Source organism: Mesitornis unicolor, unplaced genomic scaffold (assembly GCF_000695765.1).
Source record: "Mesitornis unicolor isolate BGI_N332 unplaced genomic scaffold, ASM69576v1 scaffold42586, whole genome shotgun sequence".
NCBI lineage: Eukaryota > Metazoa > Chordata > Aves > Mesitornithiformes > Mesitornithidae > Mesitornis > Mesitornis unicolor.
In genome coordinates, this window is record NW_010193749.1 from 1 (window position 1) to 17,432 (window position 17,432).

Consider the following 17,432-nt stretch of genomic DNA (forward strand, 5'->3'; position numbering starts at 1 on the left):
CCTCCACTCAGGAGCTCTTCGCCTCGGTTTTTATTATCTCATAAAATTAATGTTAAAGTTTTTATTGTATTAAAATAGTCTAAAAATACCAGTTGAGATATGTTGTATTTAAGAGTCTTATTTCTACATTAAAATTTCTGCAAGTAGTGTTTTCATCAGAGTTTGAATGACACAAAACCAAAAAAGAAATCTGACTTGTTCAGTATTACAAAAAAAGTAGGAGCCAAATTAGATCCTTTCTACTGTAAGTATCTTTGACAACACAAGAAGAGTTGAATGTTAATTTGGATTATTGCTTTGCACTGTTACTTTTTTCTGTTAAAGCAGCTTCCACTGTGGCAAGAGCAACTGTTTCTATCTTGCTGAGGAAATTTCCTTTAATTAGATGGACGGCAGAACTGAGAAGCAAACAGGCGGCCTGTTAGGAATGGTTTATTCTTCACTAGTTACTAAATGTATCTCAGGTTTAACTAAAGTTAACAGAGTTATGTTACAGCTCATTTTGATGTTGCCACTTATCTACTCTGTGAGGTTCAGCTTGTGATAATTTTTCTTACTGACATCCTGCTGTAAGAGGGTTGTTACTTCTTAAGTTATTTTTTGTCTGCAGGTTTCAACTTACTCATGCTCATCTATAAAGTAACAATAAATGTTCCTTCCTCAGGTTTTTACTGGAATTTTTGCAGCAGAAATGGTTCTCAAGATAATTGCTATGCATCCTTTTTATTATTTCCAAGTTGGCTGGAATATTTTCGATAGTTTTATAGTTACTCTGAGTTTGGTGGAGCTTTTCCTGTCATCTGTGGATGGATTATCTGTGCTCCGATCATTCAGATTGGTAAATAAATTAGTGATAATAATATATCTGCTGATGCATTATACTTATATTTAAACCGTACTCCTGTAAATAAGACAGTTGTTAGTAATATGTATATATTTTTCTAAGTGTCACAGGATATCTCAGCAAACACATTTTACAAAATTACTTAGCACTGAATAGTGTGTGCCATTTTATGGTTCAGAAGCAACAACTTTTTCAAGGGATAGAGCTGTAATTTTATTGCAATTGTTTTAAGACAAATGAGTAAGGCACAGGTTTTTTTGTCTTCTGTCTACTTCCATGTCTGGAAATTGCAAAAGCACTAGAAGTGCTCTTTTAAAATTCATGGGGTTTTTAGTTTAAAAAAGTTTTCTTTTCCCCCTTGGCAATAAAGAAATGCTTAATTTTAATAGAAAAATGGTTCTATTTTCAGAATGGAAAATTAACTATGAGCCATTCTTTCTGCGTGGTCTCTTACCAATTTGCATTTCCATTTCACTTTTATCTCAAAACAAAAAATATTTAGTACCTTTTTATTTTGGGTGGATTGTGGGTGAAAAAGAGCATGAATTATCTTTTTCCCTTTCATGAGTTGAAATGTTTGACTTAGGCCTTGTATTTGGCTTTTATTTCCAGACTGTGAGTCTGTCTGATCCTTTCAGAATTTGTTGGAGGCAATATTCTTTTGGAAGACCCCATCCTTCAAGGATTTAAGAATCCTTTATTTTCTGTCAGTAGAATCCTGTTGAGCTCTATTGGCTTTTTAAAACTAGTTTCTGCACATAATGGTTGAGATGTATGTCATGTTCAGAATTCACTGTCCAAACAAATTCAACCAGTGTGCTGTTTCTTTCATGTAACAAGGAATACAGATATGCTACACAAAAAATAAGATTAGCAAAGTCTAAAACTTGTTAAGCATTAAAAGTGTCAATTCTAGGCAAATCCTGTTTCTAGGTAAGTTATAGTTGTTGGAATCGTGTTGAAGTTCCTTTCTTTTGTTATTGTTGAAAATCACTAGTTCATAATGTGTTATTTATTTCTGTAGTGTTTTTGTAACTACTGCAAATAAATTCTCTGCATTTCTGTTTTTCAGCTTCGAGTTTTCAAACTGGCAAAATCTTGGCCAACACTAAATATGCTGATAAAAATTATTGGTAACTCTGTGGGAGCTCTGGGGAATCTGACCCTGGTGCTGGCTATCATTGTGTTCATTTTCGCCGTGGTTGGGATGCAGCTGTTTGGGAAAAGCTACAAGGAATGTGTCTGCAAGATCTCCAGTGACTGTGAGCTTCCACGCTGGCACATGCATGACTTTTTCCACTCTTTCCTGATTGTATTCCGAGTGCTGTGTGGAGAATGGATAGAAACGATGTGGGACTGCATGGAGGTTGCTGGCCAACCCATGTGCCTTACGGTCTTCCTGATGGTCATGGTGATTGGAAACCTTGTGGTATGTAGCCAAAACTGATTTGAGAATTCTTTTAGAGAAAAAAGGTAACAGAACCAGAAAATAAGTCTTTAAGCATGATTAAATTTGTTGTTTAAATACATTTTTTATAATTTTGAATTTCTTATGACTATGGGTTCTGAAATAGAGTTTTCTGTTTGTTAGATTTCTGATCCTGTATACAATCCTGAGCTTGGAGGACAGCCCCTTTGGGGGTCTGGAGTGCAGTTCAGAGGGTATGGATGAGAGAAAGAGGCATCGTGTGTTCAGGTTTTTGTGGACTACTCCTGGTTGCCTTGAGAGAAGGAGAATAGTAAAGGCACCTGAAATGATATTCTCCCAGTATGAGAGTTTGCTGTTTGCAGAAGAGAACTTAGCAGGGTCTTTTCTCCCTAACTGATTGAAGCATCACTTCCAATTACACGTAGCCAGTTGGGGGTTTTATTTGTTTGTTTTAGTTTTTTTATGCTCTCTCCTGTCTAAAAGACTGCTTTAATACACTCTGAAATGTAAGCAATTTTGAGCATGCCATGTTGCACAACCAACTTTTTACACAAATACAGTAAGGAAACTTGAATTGGAAGGCAGCAGTTCTGAAGAAAAAACATTCAAATTCTTCACGTTTTTTCACCTCTTCCCCTTTTTCCTTTCTGTAAGTGCTTTTTACAGACACTTTTAAAGCAGTCTGTCTTATATCTTTTTCTCTTTCAGAGGAAAGCATCAAATCTGAACCAGTTTGTACATTATCGTGTATAAATTTTGTCTTTTAAAATACATTTAGTTTTTATTAACTCACCAGTATGAGGCCTTTATTGCTCTGTCTTTTGTTCCGCTTTTATATTGCCTACTGAGTCTTCCTCTATTATTCTACGTCCTTTCTTTAGGCAACTGTCAGTAGCAAAAGAGATTTTAAATTAGCCATCTTGGAGGCATTCTTTAAGACTAAAATTTCTAACATCAGGAATAGAGCTAATTATCTTTAAACCAGTCATGCATTACTACTGGTAGCATAGTCACATGCTCCAGGGTTTTTTACAAATCTATTGTCTTATAATGAATGGAACTGAGAAATTGATTGACCAGACAAAACATACTCCTTAAACAGTTTGCTATACCATCAGGTAGAAATCTGTAGTACAAAGTATCCTGAAGTATTTTGAATCTTTCCATAGTATTTACTGTATTCTGATTTTATACCGTAGCTCTAGTAGAATTTCTTACATGAGCAGACAATCCCTGCTATATGTTCAAGGCTCTGTTATCTAGCTGTCTTTGTGTGTTCCCAACACAGTTTTACCCTGTTGTCTTCAAAGCTGCATAGAAGAGCTGTTCTGAAGGCTTTAAGAGCTGGTACTCTGCTTCTTTGGCTATCCTAGTAGCATTTAAACTCCTGTTAAACTCTGGGTATATATAACTCGTATCTATTCTATGCTTTGTCTTGCCATGGGAAGAGGATGGCTTGGGAATAAGAGAGGAGGTGTGCTTCACATTTTTTAAGTTGCATACAGCAAAAGATTTTTGTGAGTTTGGGCCAGCATGTAAGAAAACTGTTTTCTGCACAGATCAGCTGTTGCAATTCTTCTGTTGCAGAGTGCTTCCCTATGCCAGAGAAGTAAACATTTTGGATCTGTTCAGTCAGTTCCAAAGAATCATTCATTTCTGACCTTCTACAAACTCAAACAGAGAAAGAATTTACAAGTGTCTTCATAGTCATACAGCAATGCAAAACCACAAAACCTCTGCATTGAGGTGTAGGGCAGGTGTTGTGCTTAAATTGGATTTACATTTTATTTACTGTGTAATTTCCAGAATTTGATACAGCAAAGGAAAACATGAAGCCTAAGTTGTTCATAGTGGGTGATAGAAGAAGCATGAGAATGAAAAATATAGTGAGAAAATTCAGCTGTATTGTCTTTTTATTTGTTGGGGTTTTTGCTTGTTTGTTTGGTTGGTTTTAGGTACTGAACCTTTTTCTGGCCTTGCTGCTGAGCTCATTTAGTTCAGACAACCTTTCTCCTATGGACGATGATAATGAAATGAACAACTTCCAGATTGCTGTTGCAAGAATTCAGAAGGGAATAGATTATGTGAAGAAAAAAGCAAGTGAATGTGTCCAAAAGTCTTGTTGGGGAAAACAAGCTGTTGTAAGTCAAAGAACAGCAACAGATCAGTTGAATGATGAGAGAGACCATTGTATTTCCAACTGTACCATCGCTGAAATAAGGATAAATACGAATTATCACAAAAATGAGAATGGAATGGCCACTGTTATAGGTGGTAGTGATTATACATCATTCATAAACAACCCAAGCCTTACTGTTACAGTGCCAATAGCTGTTGGAGAATCTGATTTTGAACATTTAAATACAGAAGAGTTTAGTAGTGACTCAGATTTGGAGGAAAGCAAGGAGGTAAGATTTAAATATTTTGTATTTTATATTATACCAATTGTATGCTTTTACAGTATGGCTCATCCTGTTTAGAGAGAAAGCAATTGGGATTTGAGATTGTTGGACTGTACTGAAAGGGAATAAGATGAAGTGGGAAAATGGATCTAAGGAGACTAGGAACTATAGAAACATATATAAACCCATTTATAAAAGACTTTTGAAAAACAAGCTTTTCCAAATTTTTAGTTGGGTAGACAACCTAGTATATATGTACAGAATAAACAGAGATAAGAACCATAGGGGTTTTTTTTATAATCATAGTATTTACATGAAGTAAAGATGAAAGTAAGCTGCTATTTTAAAAGATTAGGGAAGATATTAATAAAGAATATTAATACCATTTGCATTTGATTTTTAAAGCATACTGAATTCTCCAGAAGTCAGCACCATTTGTGCTAGATAGTCTAATAGAGGTGCTAACTCAAGCTAATGAGAGCAATGGCAACTTTTTTGAGTTCTGAAGTTAAAATTATGCAGAAAAGCCAAGGGAACAGTGTCAGTATTATCAGGTGAATATGTCAAGTCTCACCAAATTGTCTCATCAAATGATGAGAGAAAAAACAGAATCACTGAATGAAAAAAATATTAATTTCTTGCTTGTTTGTGGGAGTTTTGAACCAGTCATTTCAAAGACAACTGCCTGACCTTAAACAGGATCAGCTTTAGGAAAGTAGTCATTTGTCAGCAGCTGCAGACTGAGAGGGGAAGCAAAATCATGGATTTCAGAAGGATCCTGAGAAACGCTGAAAATTCAAATTGCTATGCTGTATCTCCAGTGCAGACTGTGTCTGGTATCAACTTCCCTGTCACCTGAAGACACAAGGACATTAATGGAGTGTCACTGCTTGTGCAGCCAGCCGTACTCCTGCCTGGATCGCTTTTTCTGGATTGTTTTGTTTTCTTTTGGGGTTTTGTTTGTTTGTTTTTATTTGATTGGTTGTGGGCTTTTAGGTGAAATGAAATGAAAGGAAAAATATATTTATTTTATTTTAAAGGTCTAATTACTTCCATTTACGGAATGCTTAAAGCTGTAATATACGTAGTGTGGGTGTTTCTGTCTGTCTTTTTGGTTAGAGGTTTTTTTGAGGGGGAATGTGGGAGTGGATGGGATTTGTTTGGGGTTTTTTTGGTCTGTTGTTTTTTTTGTGTTGTTTTTTTTACCCCCCCCAAGTTCAGGCCCAAGTCCAATACACATATGTGAACTTCAGATATTCTGCTAATTTTACCTCTTTCAGTATGTCTTTGGATATACTTAAAGCTCTAACGAACAGCTATAAATGTTATGTTTCGGAAATGTGTGGCATATCTAGAAAACACATTTTTAAATAACTAGGAATCCATACTTCTGCCATTTCCAGAACTCAAACAATGTAAAGGGTAGTGTCTTAACTTCATTGCGTACCATTCTTCTCACAGGAGTAAAATCAAGCTGGATCAGTCAAGAATGCAGATCTGGTGCTTTTTAACCAGGCAGAGCAACGTGTCAGCATGTTTACACAGGTTACCTAAACAAATCATACATATATGATCACTTTTGAGATTGATTGGCCTGCATGCTACTCAGCTACAGTATATTTTCCCCCATCCATTGCAATGTGGTGGAAGCTTGCACAACCACTCTGTAAGCTGAGTCCCATGACTCACATCACAGCATGGTTGAGGGCAACCGTAACGTGTTCTTCTCTCCTTGTTACATCTTTGGTGTTTTCTGTACTACTTCCGTGGCATAACCTGCATGCTTTGTAGGTTTTTATTATTGTTAACTGAATTATTGAGTATCGAGACTGTTCAAGTTTATGAGGTTAACAGCTTATGATTTTATGACAATGGAAAGCTAATCTTCATTTGACTTTTTTTGTGCATCTGTTGAACCATGTTTCTAGCTGTCATGTGATTATGACATTTTCTGATCATGTTCATTTGACCGATGCCTTTGTAATATTAGAATTGTATGCTAAAATGTTTATATCTTTTGATAGAATTTGTTTCATGTTTGTTCACGATGTTTTTATAATTTACATTCCAGTTTTCTCATATAAGAGAAGCTAAAATAGGGGATGAAAGATGCACTCCTGGGAACAATCAAACATATCTTTTTTAATGCATGTGCATAGTCCTTTTGAATATGAATGTAATAATTTAGTTATATTCTACTCATGAACTTTCTGTATGTCTGTTAAGATTGGAAGTTAGGGAATAATTTATATCAGTTTTGGTCTTCATCATCAGTAATGGTTTCTTTGTGGACATAATTTAGTTACTTTGTTTTTAGAAAGACAGACATAAAACATAATTTCAAGCAAAAATTCTGTATAGGATTCTATGTAGGTGTCTAAATAAATATATAAAAATTAAGAAAATTCACGTTAAGGCTAAAACAACTGTTAAAAAGACAAAATAGGAACTAGTGCCATCCCAAACCTCTAAACTCAGGAACTCCAGAACTGTAGAACAAACCTTAATCGTATCAAGCTGTGTGTTTCTTATTCCTGATGATCTCTTCTGAATAGTTGGGCAGTTCTGCTTCTTGCTATTTAAGGGTCATTAAGGTATTCCTTTTCCAATTACACATTTGGAATGTATTTTGTTCACATAGTCTTGTTGTGAAGTCCCACATTATCTTTCATGTATTCTTTTGCACTGTATTACATACTGAATCTATTTCAGATCTCACTTTTATGCCCAGAGGGCCTGTAAGCTATTCAGAAAGATGGAATAGAAAAATATCTTTCTAAGGATTTTTACAAACCAATTTAGAAAAGACATTTAAGTAGAAGACAGTAGAATGCGGTAGTATCCCATCCAAATAAAAGTGACTTTATCAACTGTGCTTACACTGAAGAGTACCATACTCAGTGATAAATCAAGCCGATATAGTAAAGGTGATTATTACAGAAAATGAGTTATGTGTCCTTTTTGTTGTTTAATTAATAGTTGAGACTAAATGGAAAAATTAGATTGGTTTTGCTGAAGAAGTATTTCCTGCCGTAAAGAGATCTGATTAAGCAGGAAAATATTCAACTGATGGAATATAAGGAATGTAGCACAGGTGTGCTAAGGTTTCCTGTTTCATTTCTACATAGTAATATTTTTTCATCCTTTTTCCTAAGAGGTTCCTGAATTTACTCTTCTAAGCACTGTTATCAACAATTGTCTTTCATATTTTTCTGCAGTTCTTTATTTCCTTCTTCAGCAGAAAGAGTCTCAGTCTACTTAAATTAAAAAGATAAAAAAGAGAGAGAGAGATCATTAGCAAATGAGAAGATGAGACTATGCAGCACAGTCTTCCTGAGGGTTTGTTTTGGCTTTTTTTCAATTACACAGGACAATGTTTCCCTTTTATTCCTCATACTAACAGCTATATTGCTGGTATGTTTGTTCTTCCTTAGGAGGTTGGGAAGCATATTGAATTTTTCCTTTACTATTTGAATATCAAAATGTGAATGACTTAAGTTGAATGCACAGGCAGTTGCACCATGTGAATAATCAGTGGCCTACTTATTATTAGCTCTTATATATGGAGTTTTTTTAACAGTCATTATCTGCACTTTTGTGTACACTTTATTATTTTTGAGATGATGCTTACTAGAGATTGACTCTTTACTAATTACCTCAAGCAATCATTAGTGGCTTCAGTGGGACAATTTTTAGTAGTAACATGATTCTTGCAAGTATTTGTGCCATCATACTGTGACTCCCTTGGGGGGGGGGGGAAGGACCATGAGCTCCAAATTTTGACCTTAAAAGAGTACAGTAGATGTTTGTATTGCAAAACTTAATTTATTCAAAATCTGAATAGCTTTTCACTGCCAATGGTGAAAAAAATAGGTATTATATTGAGGAAATTTTCTCTAACAAAAATTGTTTAGCTGCTGATTTGCAAACATCAGGGCAGCTAATCAACTTTCAAGTACATGAGCTGACTCATTCAATCCAGTGCTTAGTGTATTGTACAGTGAGGTTTTCTTACCTTAGTTTGGTAAACTTGAACAGCAGCTCAGTGCCCTGGGAGATGAAGGATTAACATTTCTGTCTTTCCTAATAGTTGTTTCCCTTGAGTAAATCTCAAAATCAGTTAGATCTCTGTGAACTTTGTATATAGCAGAGAAACCAAATGAATTTTTAATTAGAGCACAAAACCCTTTTATGCATATTGTTTTTTACTGTCTAGGCTTTTTTGTTGTTTGATACCTTAGTGAAAAATATGAGTACCCTATGTGAAAAAGAGAACCAACATTTAATTAAATCTGTAACTCTTCAAGCAGTGGATTATATCCTACACTGTTCTTAGAAGAAAGAACGAACCAGGCTATCTGTCCTTTACATCAAAATAGTTAATTTAGCCTCTAATTTGATTTCTAGAGTCAAGAAAATTGTCTTTCTTAACTAAAAATTAAAAAAAATCTCTAATCACTGATTCTCCTACCTTCATGTTTTAAACACATTGATTCTTTTCAGTTTCTTTTTTGTTTATGATTGTTCATTTTTTAATGTTATTAATTCATAAAAAACTGTAACCTTTCAGTTGAATTCATGTCATCTGATCACATGGTGTACTAAGTAGCTTACAGTTCAAATGACCCAGGATACTTCATGTTGTTTCTAGTTTTTATTAACAATATGACACAAAACTTTCTTACTCTTAAAAATATATGTATTTTTTTAAATTAGTATTTTGATTTATAATTCAATTAATTATTTCAGTTTACCCACCACTGCTGCAACATTTTGCAATATATATGCACATGACATGGAATGATGAAAGCAGCATATTAATAAAATGATGGAGTTATACGGTGCTATCCTCAGGTTCGGTAGAATTTGTGATAGTTAAAAGTGTTCTAGATAATGAGTTTTTAAAGTAGCAGCAAAATAGGTAATATTACTGAATCGTTTTTAATAAAAGTTAATGCAGTATACTGAGTTATTTTTTCTTATTAAGTTGTCTCTCTCTTCTTTGACTAACATAGCAAAAAAAAATTGTTTAATACCTAAAATAATTTTGTCCTTTCACATTTTCAACTAAGGTGTAAATATAGCTTGATTGGATAGTGCCTGTAACTTGTCTGCTTTCATATCTTAAATGTCTCTTAATGCAAGTCTAGCTACATTAATGAAAATTGTGTTAATTCTACAAAACTGAGGCTGTTTTACAAAGTGTGCTTACCTCATTCCTTACAGACATTTAGTTGTGTGAATTCATTACTGATGTTATATACTTCTTGATAATAACATTGTAAAATGTCAGAGAATGCTGTGACCAAAACTACTTTGACTTAGTCTGGTACTTATACTCACATTAAGTGTACAGGACACTGTATCTTCCTTTAAAATCATCAGACTATGGATTTTTGCGATTCATATGCAGATTACAAAATAAAAAATAAATCAAGGCTTTTTCTTTTACAATTTTTTGTACTAATGTGATTTATGTAATTTTAATTATTAAAACAAAACAAAAAAGATCCCTTTCTGGGTGTTAACTGTACAGGTATGAGTACCAGAGTACTGCGTAGTTTCAGAATGCACAATGTAATACATACGTGCATTGTCAAAAAAAGATGCAAATTAATGCCTGTTGAAATGTATGACTTATACTTCTTCCCTTTGAAACTTACCAATGTATTATAAAACATAAGAAGGTATTCATATGGTAGTGATAATTATGGGTTAAGATAGGGCAGGCTTAATCTGTTTTATGAATGTGTTGAGGTTAATCACCAAATCACATCTGAAACAAGGTTTCATATTAATCCCAATTTTACTTTAGCTGTTTCCAATCTAGATCATAAGAATGATCTTAAAATTAAAAACAACTAAATTATCTGTGGTCAAAGGTAACCAAATTTTATTATAAATCATCATATATGCCAGAAGTGGTTAGCTTGCATCATACTGATGTTTAAGATGCCAGTGAATAAGAAGTGATAATTAATTTCCTTTATTTTTATGTTATGAATAATTGGCACTAAATTAAAATAAGTCCATAAAAATCTGCTATGTTTTCTTCCTTGGACAGTTTAGTCTGACAGTTCACAATTTAAAGTTTCTTTGCTCTGAGGATTTACTGTCTTCAGGTTGACAAGACTGCTGTAATGAAAGTAGCTACCAACATAGATCATCGTAAAGCATACAGTATAACTGATACTGGTTTAAAATGTAGCAAGAGAAATTATAGTAAGAAAATAATAGTAGAAAACAAACTAAATAGAATATGTATCAGAATATGTACTTGATAGTAGTAAACTTTGATGAATGATAAGACTCTACTATATTTAGTCCAGAAATTCTGAAATTCCATGAAAGATTGCATGATACACTTTGCAATCTCTAGGTAGTAAGTGGATGATTTATGCACATTTCAACAGCATTGACTGCTATATGTGAACGTTTGTGTGTATTTCTGGTGGCAAATATTGTTCTTACTACTTACACAGTGTTGCATGCTTAAAGTTAATTACAGTTCTAAAAATGTAAATATTAGTAAAGTATAACTGTTACTGAATTTTATTTTCAGAAGCTAAATTTTTCCAGCTCATCTGAAGGAAGTACAGTTAATTTAGCTCTCAGTGGAGAAGATAAATCTGAAACTGAACCAGAAAAAGCATCAGAGCTACAGGCATGCTTTACAGAAGGTATGTGTTACAGAAGGTATGGAAATAAAATTTGTGGTTAGCAATTACATTTTGGTTGTTTGCAACAAGCATTAGCAGTTCAAGTAAGCTATTTGCTCCAGCAGTCTTGGATCCTAGTTTGTCAAGGCTTATTATATGGTTAATTTTGCCTGTTGCAGACAGTTGTCTTGAAGTCCATGAAGCTGTTTGTGTGATGCGAAGTTACATATGTGTGTATGTGATAATTGATAACATTTTAAAGTAAACACTAGGCTCAATTCTATACACTGATTCTCAGCTATCAATAATCCTGTTGATTTAAATGACATTCTCAGTAGTGAAATCTGCAAGACCCAAACCCTACACCAGGTTCACTCTACTAGGAAATTTAAAGCAGAATCCTGTGATTACCCATGGTCCCTTCATAGTGCTAGAAAGCATTCCACTGAATGACTCAGATCTTGGGAAGTTTGACTCAAACACTATAATTATTATCTTGACATTACACCATTAATGAGGGGAGGAGGTGCATAAATAAAATGTGGCATGCAACAGGTGAATGAGATCCTGTGTTTTTATTGAAGTAAAGAAGTCTTAACAGCATACTTGCATGTCCTTAGAAGTTTCCATTTATTTTAGTTCTCTATAGCTATATCCTTTAGGGGACTACTGACATTTACTGCATAGGAATGCATTTCCTAGTTTTGTGATATTACAGATTTCACTTTACTTTTAAGTAATGATTAAAATAATTCAGAACAAAGTATGTTGCAGAATTAACTCTCCTATCCTATCCATGAGTTTTGATTTACTGTTATGAAGACAACTTTGACTTAGACTAGAACTCTTGTCCTTTGAAATGTTATTTCATTCATCTTTTAAAAACCAAAATTGCTTTGGAATGTGGAGCTATATTGAATATATCAAGCTCTTGATTAAAAAAAAATACACTTCTCAAATTATTTCAGATTATATTACAGTTTTTCCTTATCTTTATATTATGTGATGTCTATCAATCCTTGAGCATAAGAATCCTTTTTCTATAATGTAAGCACTTTGAGTAGTTGAAGGTAAGGTACATCATATTCTTCACAGGGTTAGCTGTTTTATCTGAGCTGATGAAATGTAGCATAACCTAATTGTAACATTTAAACCTAATGACACTCACAGGAAAACTAGGATACTGCCTTTGGGACCAATTTAAATAATTTAAACTTGGTTGTGCTTCTATGTGATTAATAATTTCTAAAGAAGGAGACTACTATTAGCTTGGCAGATACTGGGGTTCATTCAAAACTGTACTGTGAGGCCCCACGATAAGGTAGGGAGCTTCTCAAGGTGGGGCAAAATTCTGTATGTGATTGCCACAAATCTGTACCACATGGAAAAGCTCTGAGAATCTCCAGTTACCTGATCTCCAGTCATTTATTTCATGAAAGAGGTATCCTTAGTCAGCCTTTGAAGCAGAGGTCATTCTTCACTATAATAAAATACAGGATTGTTTACATCTGTGTGATTTATTTGAACCTTAGCTGAGAGACAAAAGTACTTACAAAAGCAGCTGCTGTACTCTTGAACTTGTTCATGTGAAAGTTGCTCTGTGTTTATGCTCTTTGTTTCTACTCCCTGACAATTCTCATATGTTCTCTGATGATCTGTATGTAAATTAAACATATTTTTAAGCAATGTGTTCATAAATGAAAGTTAGCTCAATTAGATGACTCCTTTTTATTCTGTTCTATTTGATGTAGTATCAGAGTAGTAAAAAAATTGTATACATGCAAGTGTCCCTACATCCAGAGTATCAAATCAGGAAAGTAAGGATGCTTTTAGCAGCATGCAGTAACTTGAAGTCCTGACTACCTCATGAAACAAGAACGAGATAAGAGTGATTTTGGCTTTTTAGGATAATGAAAACTACCATATAGCAATTTGTCATTGTTTGTTTTATTAGGCTGTATACGGAAGTTTAAATGCTGTGAAGGCAGTATGGAAAGCACAAAAGGAAGAATCTGGTGGAACCTTCGAAAAACCTGCTACAAGATAGTAGAACACAACTGGTTTGAAACATTCATTGTCTTCATGATTCTTCTTAGCAGTGGTACTCTGGTAAGTAGAGTATGTACCCACAGAAACAGTACCTATAAAAATGTTTTATCAAAGATAGTAGTATGACACATCTGTGTTGGCTTAAAAGAGAGCTTGGAACTAAATTCCCATAATATTTTGGGTAGTGCATGTAAAATAAGTCATTAAAATTCTACTGTCAAATAACATTCTGCAGATGAGTTTTTGATTAATACAAGGTGATATGTGTGTGTATGACTGCTTATAAAAAGGATTACACTAAAAATCTTGTTTACAAAATTATAAAAAAATCATACAAAATTAATAGTATACAATGATTGGAACAATTATTCTACTTTAAATTAAAATTGTCTCCAATAGCAGTACAGATACTGAATTCATCATGTTATCTTTTAATTATTTTTGCTTTTGTTTTAGTTTCAGTATTTCAAGACTGTTACATTGGAATCCTTGAATTCCTTTATACTCCTAGCGACATTTAGTCCTTCACACAGCTACTAAGTGTTGTGTTCTTTTTGGTTGTTGATTGACATAGGGTTTGGTATATATTGTCATTATCGCTCCTCTGGCACCTGAAGCACCATGTCCCTTCTGTCTTCCCTGACCTTGGTGTTTACAGGATAGTTTCTCTCACTTTTTTCTTCAGTCCTCATACTGCCATGTAGTGTTTTGCCCTTTCTTAAATATGTTTTCCTAGAGGCATCTCCAGATTCACTGGTGGGCTCAGCTGCTTCCTATGGTGAGTCCATTGTGGAGCTGGCATATGACAGCCCCTGGCCTCTTCTCACAGTGGCCTCCCACTACCAAAACCTTACCACCATCACTCAATATTGGAATTCAACAAAGATCAGCAGCAGCATAGTATTTGATCACTGTAGCTCATTATTCTCTTTTGTTATTTGAACCTATTGAAATTGGGAGACTGCCTTCTGAATGAGCCTGACTAGGCTTTTCAGGGTGTCAGACTGTAATTCTGTGTTGACTATTGAAATTCCTAAAAAACTTTTTGGCAACTTCAGTCAGATTGCAGTTTCATCATGAGACAATGATAAAATGTGAAACTCAGATGGGAGTGCAATTGTAATCTCTGCTCATGCTGGCTTTTCAAGGTAAAGCATCTAAAGTTGAAAGTGATTTTACTTTACCATTTTTAATTCAGTTCATTTGGCTTAATTTGTAATTTGCAAAGAATTTGCAATGAATATGTGACTTATGTGCAACCCATTTTTCACAGGCTTTTGAAGATATATATATTGAACAGCGCAAGACTATAAAAACCATACTGGACTATGCAGATAAAATCTTCACTTACATCTTTATTCTGGAAATGGTGCTAAAATGGGTGGCCTATGGTTTTAAAACTTATTTCACTAATGCTTGGTGCTGGCTGGACTTCCTGATTGTTGATGTAGGTACTATACTTTCTGAGTAGCCTATTTCTGATGTTCAGGCAGGTGCTTTCATGTATCTCCAATTTGATACGTATATATACAGTGAAGAATATAAATTGCATTTAAAAGAACTGAAAATGACACACCAGTGAATAATACTCCATTGTAATTATTCAGTGAGGAACTAAATCTGCCTTTATGGTGTCACTGACTCCGTGTATTCTGTCTCTGTTTTACTCTGCTGGGTCCCAGCCAGAGAGTGTCAGCTGATTGGACTTCAGTCTTCTGGATTTGGTGGCAGAGAACAAGGAGGAAACAGACAAAGAAAGGAAAGGGAGATTTAAGTGGGCATATGGGGTTAAAGTAGGAGAATTAATCCTGGGCTTAATGAGTCACTGGCAAAGAACTGCAGGGGAGACTGGTATCAGAAAATCAAGACAGCAAAAGAAGAGGGGTGGGGACAAGAAGGCAGCAACTGGAATACAGAGAAGGATTGAAGAAAACAAAATGTGATGGCCCATGGATGAATATATAAAGGTGGGACTCATTCATTCTCAATCCTAATTTTGATTGTTGTAGTGCTCAATGTGTACTAGGCTGCAAGACTAATTTCAGTGCAACTCTTCCGTTTTTAATTGACACATGACTTCCTGAAGATTCTTTTTTGGAAACTAAAATTATTTTGGTTTTGTTTGACTCTGTCTCCAATCACAGAGAATGACTTCTTATGCCTCTCTGAATTCTGAATTCTTGTAACAGAAAAAACCTGCCGGTTTTAGGTGTCAGAATTAATGTTTTTCAACAACTATAATAAAAAGTAGTGTTGAAATTGCACTCCAAATAAATTAATGAAATTAATTGCATGATATGTTCTTGTAAAAGAGTTCTGTCTCTTTGCATAGACGTTTGAGTGGAAATTCAACAAATGGACAGGGAAAACTCTATTAATCAGACAAAATCTGAAATCTAGGCTAGGACAGAAATTTTGTCCCCTAACAATAACATTGAAACCTACCTAATGCTCTTTTTAAAATACTTTTTTGGAGAGAAGGGCACAGGTAGCGTTTGTTATCTCTCTTCCTCACTTAACTGTGTTTCTCTTTGTAGCATGTTATGGGATGGAGGCACAGAATCCTAATTTTGAGCAAATGGGCTAACTCAGTGAAATGAGGTATAATGTGTGTTTTCTCTGGGAAAATAAATTTTTAGCTTTCTCTTTTCATGTCCTCTTCATTTCTTCTGTTGTGGACACCATACACAAAGTACTTACACAAAGTATAAAGTCAGCATGTATTCCCAGAACAGATGTATTGATCTCTAAGAAACTTGGTAAATGTAAGAAGTTCTCCCCTTTCCTTAAGATTAAATTCTGCAAAACAAGATAACAAGGCAAAGGAAAAGAAGTTAAGGCTGTCTTTGAGTGAGGCTGAAAATATATGTATGCATGTATTTGCATATTCACTTTCTTTATGGATGCCATAGACTTCTGATTTTTTTAAATTGTAACTCAAATGAAAAAGTAGAACAATTTTATGATTAATGGGAAATGCTGTGCTTTAATCTCATTTCCTGTTAGGATTCCAATAGAGTATGTTTCCAGAACCTTGTGATACTTAGATTCGCACTTCTATTTGTCCGTTAGAGTTGTGATTTGTGAAAATTAAGAAAAAAAAATAAGTATTACTATTTGAGAAGTATACAGAATTAGTATCTTTGCACAAGCTTGTATTGTACTCTTTCTCTTAGTGCTGGCATTTTACCTGTTGGTTCAGGTAACAGACAGTGTGCTGCTCTCAGCTGTTTGTATCTATCTTTGCATTATCTTCCTGTTCTATGCCTTTACCCAGCTAAATATTGAACAGATTTGCCATACCAGTGCAAGTCTAATCAAGTGTTTCACTGTGAGGCAACATTTTGCAGGACCTTTTTAGGCAAACTGTTCTGTAGCTGTTGGTCTAAACTCTCCAGCTGTCCCCTGTTTGTGAAAAAAATTCCAGCATGTAATAAGAAATTCTTACCCACTGTGATGTTCACAGTGTTTCCAGAAAAGGATAATTAGCCCCAAAACAAGTACAAATGCTGGTTTTGCCCAGCCTTCCATGTGCAAGTTCAAAGGGTATAATGAAAAAGAATAAACATGGGATTGTGTAGTATTTAACAGCTTGCTTGATCTACCCTTAGAGGAAATAAATCTGCATAAGACTTCCTCGTGTGTAAATGCAACAGGAGACAACCATCTGGAATGGAAGACTTGGTGAGGACACAAGTCATTGATTCCCACCAGAAAACAGCAGGACAGTCAGCTTCTGAGCTGTTAATCCAGCTGTACGGAAGGTTTCAAAAATTCTTGTGAATTAGACCCTCCCTTCCACAAAAGTAAAAATGTTAACGGAGGAAATAAATCTCAAGGCACAGTAACTGTCCAAAACACAAGTGGTTTAACAAATCCAAAGAGAGATGTTTCCACCTTACATTAACGATGTGCTTTTCAGCAAATGCCCTACTTGGTACTTAAAAGAACAGAAAGTTGAAATGAAGCTGAGAATGGCTTTTGTCTCACATGTACCATTACACTGTGTCTTTTACATTTCTTCTTCTTTTTGTTACAGTACAGCTTTT

At 34.6% G+C, this 17,432-nt stretch overlaps 1 protein-coding gene across 1 annotated transcript; it reads left to right on the forward strand.

The window, feature by feature from the left end:
- Positions 1-664: 664 nt before the first annotated feature.
- LOC104535451 (sodium channel protein type 2 subunit alpha-like) lies at positions 665-14,830 on the forward strand (the record flags this gene model as incomplete). Its single annotated transcript, XM_010187566.1, has 6 exons — positions 665-838; positions 1,917-2,273; positions 4,229-4,681; positions 11,238-11,355; positions 13,289-13,443; positions 14,657-14,830. Coding segments are annotated over 6 exons (1,431 nt in total), but the record flags the coding sequence as incomplete, so codon positions are not given.
- Between the last annotated feature and the right edge of the window lie 2,602 nt (positions 14,831-17,432).